The 6,000-nt window shown below is 45.5% G+C and overlaps 1 protein-coding gene across 2 annotated transcripts in view; it reads right to left on the reverse strand.

Annotated features, from left to right (window-relative positions):
• Positions 1 to 4,143, reverse strand: part of FRZB (frizzled related protein) — a 31,986-nt gene extending 27,843 nt beyond the window's left edge. The window contains exons 1-2 of one of the 2 annotated variants that reach the window (XM_010960006.2): positions 3,989 to 4,143; positions 2,516 to 3,286 (exon numbers count right to left, since the gene is read on the reverse strand). In XM_010960006.2, the coding sequence (XP_010958308.1) occupies positions 2,516 to 2,993 (478 nt within the window). In that variant the 5' untranslated portion in view covers positions 2,994 to 3,286; positions 3,989 to 4,143. Of the gene's footprint in view, positions 1 to 2,515; positions 3,287 to 3,958 lie in introns of both variants that reach the window. The other variant, XM_045520419.2, reaches the window with a different exon arrangement.
• Positions 4,144 to 6,000: the final 1,857 nt, after the last annotated feature.

The following is a 6,000-nucleotide window of genomic DNA, read 5'->3' on the forward strand; positions in this document are numbered from 1 at the left end:
CTTGACATTGGAGGAATGTAAAAGGTGGTTTCATTTTACTCAGGGAAACCTCATTTTTATATTCTGCTGGATTCTAGGCATAAGACATAAGGACTCTTTATACCTAAAGGAAGAGGGAAAAAACCCAGCTTAATGAACTATCATATCCCACTGAACCAAGGAGCACATTGCATCGTAAATTAAACTGGCCACATGTGGTAGTTCCTAAGTAATTCCAGGTGCCTGACAGTTTGACCCTGGATAGAGAATGTAATTTTCAGCAAGCTGGCCTTGGAAGCCAGGGCACCCTTCAGGCTAGAATCCACCCTTCAATTTGCCTTCCCCACCTCCCCTTCAGCTCCCTCCTGCCACCAGAGTCTCTGGTTCACACTGAGGGTTATGATTAAGAGGGGGAAGGGGGGAGACTATCACTAAAATATGGTTCCAACTGCCACCTACCCCTACTTATTTTTCTAGCAAGGATGTTGTCAGCAAAGCATATTATGGCATTTTAACGCAGCTCAGCAATCAGGTCCCATGAATTGACAAATTGTTTCCATGCACGTCCTATTTGAGTGCTTCAATGAGGCAATTGTTCTACATTTGGTCCACGATGATAGGTAACTCAGGGACACTTAAGGAAACTGCTTTCCATCCATATTGACCATGGCTTTCGAGAGCCATTAATCTTGCCAAACCTCTCTCATTTGAAGTCCATTATCTCTAAGAGAGGTTTCAGAACAAGGGGAGAATGTATTTCAGTGTGAACCATAGCCACCTCATTCCTAGCCCTTGGCCTGAGAGAAGTGCCAGGATTTAACTGATTCTAAGTGCCTGGCAGACCAGGGCAGCAATGGACTGAGCTATCCCAGCGTCTGCCCAGCCTGTGACGGTTAGTGAGTACAAAAGCTTAAGAGTACTCTTTTAGCCCAAAGATTAATAAGAAATACATTTCTTTTTGATTATTTGATGCAACCAGTTTGTTTCTTCATGAAAATCAAGGTGACAATGGGTATAGTCAAAATGATAAACTAAGTCAGGTAACCATCAAAAGCTCCTGAAATCTTTTTGTTCAGTTTGGTTTTGCAGCTATTTGTACAAGCACTCTTCCCCTCCCCACTCACTGTATGTTAAGCAACTTTTCCAAATCAATTCCCTGACCACCAAAAACTATTACCTAGAAGGACTAAGGACATGGGCTTAGGCTGAGCAACTTAAGAGGCAATTGATGCCCAAGAAATGAACAGAGAGGGAGGTCTCAAGAGATCACACCTAAGAACAGAGATGATCTGAGGAGGATCCAAAGAAAGAGGATCAACCATGAAAGATTGGGTTTATTTTTAAAGTAAAAAGGAAGGGTGAAATTCAAGTTTGGGGTTAATTGGTAGGAATGATATTGAGTTAGAATTAAATGGAGCATAATGAACTGTTTAGTTGGAGTCTTAAGAGTTATGACTGTCCTAATTAGACTAAACACCAGTGAGAAAACAACTTGTAATGGGTTCCATTTAATGTAGAACTGCAATAAAGCTTTACAATAGGGAGAGATTGAAATGAATCTGCGGTTGATGCACACACAGAAAAGGGCATAAAATAAGGTATTAAAGACAAATTATTTGAAGAGCATAAGAGGGGGATAAAGGGTGAAAGTAAATATAACATTACATGAGTGTATGATGATACCACGCCTTAAATATAACTCCTTTCATCCATACGTCATTTACAAAATGACTTGAAGTCATGTGGGAATGTGAAAAGAGCCCAGCAATTTCACCCTGCCAGCTCTGAGTCTAGAGCAAGTCACAGAAGCTAATTAGTAGTGCATAGCAATGTTTCACAGCTATTTCAGTCTGGAATGGAAGAACAATTTATCTCATTGAAAGGAGGGGGAAATTTAAGGTGAAGGCAATTGCTCAAATTGGATGTTGAGTAAACACATACGACTAACATCTGTGGGTTGAAGTAAGGTTACTGAAGTTATCTCGGCATTTTTAATGATTGGAAGAAAATGGTGCTTCAGTTGTCTGTTTTCACCATACAATCTTTTTTTTCTTCATTGAAGTATAGTCAGTTACAATGTGTCAACTTCTGGTGTACAGCACATTCACCATACAATCTTGACAATCAGTTAAACACTGAAGATACAGAAAACTGATGACAGAATGCAAGAGAATCAGGCAAGAAAGCTCAATTATAAACAGATGAAGAAAGTAAGAAAAGAGCATCACTATACAAGATGTGGTTACTTGGACATGGAAAGAGTGGAAGTGAAGGGGTAAGTGTTGAGTCGTGCAATGGGAGTGGAATGAACGGAGTGTTTTAGAAAGACAGATCGCCTATTGGAAAAGTGCGTACATCTGAAAGGGTGATGAGGTGAGAGGAAAAAGGCATGAGGCTCGACAGAGTAATTAAGACAGAGATTAAGCGAGGTGATCCTCCCTTAATGAAAGACAGCATCAGAGAGTAAAGGTGAGTAACAGGACTTCAAGGAGTGGCTGGAAGGCAAGGGGAGAGGTCGGGCAGTGTCAGGACTCACCAGCTCCGTCGGCAGTGACGATGGCTTCGGGCGAGATGCACACGCCCCGGTCGTAAACCGGCAGCTCCTCGCAGGCCAGGCTCTCCGGCCAAGAGTGGCGGTACTTGATGAGGATGGGCTCACAGCCCTGCCGGGCCCGCTCGCACACAGACTTGCAGGGCTTGATAGGCTCGTGCTGGAAGTCAATGGTGCAGATGGGCGCGTACATGGCACAGAGGAAGAAGAGCAGATCTGGGCTGCACTGGGTGCCCAGCAGACCTTCGAACTGCTCGATGGCCAGGATGGCGTTGGCCTGGGTGCTGTGGTGCAGGTGGTTGGGCATCTTGGTCATGTTCCAGGGCAGGGACTTGCACAGGGGGATGCGGACGGGCTCACAGGCTGCCGCCCGGGCTCCGGGCACGCGGAGCAGGCAGAGCGCAGCCAAGGCGAGCAGCCCAGCCCGCGGCAGCAGCATCGCTCCCGGGCTGCCGCAGGCCATGATCCCGGCAGGATGGGGCAGGGCGCAGCAGTGCCGAGGACGCCGAGAGGCTCGCTCCTCCGTCTCCTCCTCTCCCCTGGAAACAGACACAATAATCTAGGAGCTTCTCCTCCCCCGGCAATCTCACAGCTTCCTTGGATCAAATTCCCCCAATGGGGTCCCACGAGCTTCGCCGAGCTCCAGCCGCCGCCGCCCCTGCCGCTCCTGCCGCTCTGGCTGCTCTTCCCGACGTCTAAGCCTTCTGGGGCCGCAGCATCTATTTATTCCTCGCTCTCTCTAGCAGAAGCACCAGGCTTCTCAGATGAACCAGATGAGAGGAAAACAAGAGGAAGGGAGGGAGACATAAAAACAAAAGTAGAATTCAGCTGAGGTAGTTGGAGCTCTGGGGTGTCACGTCCCCTGGGTTACAAAAAGGTGCTAAAAGAAAAGCATGAAATACTCCCAAGTGAGGAGGACGCTGAGGGGGTGGAGGGCGGGGGTGGGTAGGGGGGACGAGGGATGATCAGAGGGAAAAGACTTCTAATGGGGGAGGAGGGTGCAGTAAGAGTTTGCAAGTCTTGTAGGCTGAGCAAAAAATCCAGTTTTTGGTGTGAGCTGCGGCTGCTGCCGCGCCCGCCGCTAGCAGGAGGGACCGGCAGGAGGAGCCTCGACGGGAGGTCTGAGCCTCGGACCCGCTGCTCTTCACTTTCCTACCTCCGGGCCCCAGGCAGCTCCGCCCCCGCGCAGTCCCAGCCCTCCAGGGCCAGCTCCTTTTCCCAGGAAGGCAGCTGGGGATCCTGACTGAGAAGGTCTGTGGGTTGGAGGCGGAGGAGAGGGAAGCCTGGAGAAGCAGTGAGGATGCGATTACCCAAGAAAGAGCCGACTCGAGACGAGCACCTCCTCCCCACCCCCAACACAGGGGGCGCACCCCCCGACCCTGCTCCAAAGGAGAAGCCCCAGCCCCTCACCGAAGAGCCCACACCAACCTCGACGACGGAGTGTCCCCTGTTCCCCACCTGGGAATCCGCCTGAGCCCCTCGCTCCCTGGAGATGTTTCCTTTAAGCAAAATACAGCTTCACCTCTGTGATCACCAGCTCTGCAGTCAGGCCTGAGGGGGAAAGACTTAAGCAACGTCACTTAAAATGTACAAGTTGCAGAAAACTCACGCCCTGCAGCGATGGTGGAGCCTTATCAAACCAGAGCTCCAGACTACAGAGGTCTGCATTTTGAATAAGTGGTGGGGGGAGGGGGGGAGGAATCACCTTTCATAAAAAGAGCAGAAACCCTGTACATAATTACAAATAAGACACCAGAAGCCAGACGCGTGGTTTGTTTGTTTGTTCACCTTTAATTTTTTTCCTTTGTCCTTAGAACTTTAGAGCTTTGCTTTTTAAGCTTCAAAGTGAAAACGAACTGCTTTTAAGCACTTGGGCTTTTTTTTCTTCTTCTTCTTCTGACTTAACTCACTAAAATAAAGTGGCACTTACTTAACTCTCCCCACCAATAATTTCACCTAGCACTTGAGAGAAATGTGTAGGGAAATTACACCATACTGGTAATAATAATGATGATAATGATAACAATAAAACCCTTTCCATACAAATGAATTCAACCTAGAAAAGAAAATGGAAAACAGATCCCCTCCCGGTCGGCTCCTTCCGCTAATGAGCTGCCTCTTTCCCTCCCTCTCCCCCTTCCTCCCTTTTCAGGGCACATTGTAAATGGAATGACCTGCAGAGGACCTCCTACCCTGCCCTTTCAATGGGAAATCACTGAGCAAAGGGATTGCCGAATGTCAGAAAACACAGCCTTCATTGAGAAGAGAAGGAAACAAACCCTAAAACAAAACAGGAAGTCACCTTTGCTCTGCAACACTGAAATATTTGGCTGCTTTAATCTAGCCATTTTTCATTGTCAATAGTAAGCAGAGGAAAAGGGCTTCCACTTTAGTTAGAGCACCCGGTGAGATGGTTTCCATTCCCCACCACTGACTTGACAGCACTTAGAAAATGTCAGTGCTAACTTGAGTTGATGGAATTTTATCTCTAAAACGACCATAAACGGCCGTTTGTGACTGCAGTAAATTTTTTCAGAAGGAAGTTTGTTCCACTTAGGAGAAAAACAACAACAGATGGTAGATAGGGAGTCATTTAAGTGAGAATATAAACTGTTCTACAAGTATTGGGTGTCACTTAAGAAAAGAAAACCAAAAATTACATAAATGAATTAGATGAAAAATGATTTAGCAAGTAAAATTTAGGAGAAAAAAACAAATTTAATAGCAGCCAATATTAGGGGGCTCATAAAGAAAATGTAGGTGAGATTTTCAATAAATTAGAGGTGAGGAGTAGATATCATAGATTGTTTGAGAAATATATTTTCCTGTTCACCTTAAATCTTAACAGCAGGAGAAAAAAAAAGAGCCAGTTGTTGTAATGGTTCCAGTATCCGAAATAAAGTGTGTTTTCCTTCCCCTGCACAAAAATCAAACATTACTTTTATCTCACATCTCCTCACAACTTTTCTCTAATCCAGATTTGTCTTTTTCAAAACCCCAAACAAATTTCACTGCCTCCCAGAAGCCTGGTTCTGTTCATTTTTCTAGTTAGTTCCTATTGAACCTTGTTCATTTTTGCAAATTATTCTTTAGCACTTGCCAATTTATGCTTCAAAAAATTTTCTTCATTTCATTTGAGTGTGCTCTGTGTTCCTGAAGAGCGTGTATTTTTTAAAGAAGAGAATTCATCTCCTATTTCTTTTGAAGCCATCACTTGAGAAATGTTGACTGATGGAACTTGGAATGCAATGTTTTAAGTATTAAAATATTCATGTCTTAGAGAGAAGTAAAATACAATTTGAGTAAATTATGATAGCCAAGTTTGAAAAGTAGGCTATTTAATCATGAAGGTAACACGAATGAGGTATGGCATAGTTTCCACTAGTGGATGAGTTATACTCCCCAAACTGAGTGCTTTCAGACAAGGCCCACTTTAGAGAAAATCAAGGGAAGGCTGAAACCTGGTGCCC

Source organism: Camelus bactrianus, chromosome 5, assembly GCF_048773025.1.
Source record: "Camelus bactrianus isolate YW-2024 breed Bactrian camel chromosome 5, ASM4877302v1, whole genome shotgun sequence".
Classification (NCBI taxonomy): domain Eukaryota; kingdom Metazoa; phylum Chordata; class Mammalia; order Artiodactyla; family Camelidae; genus Camelus; species Camelus bactrianus.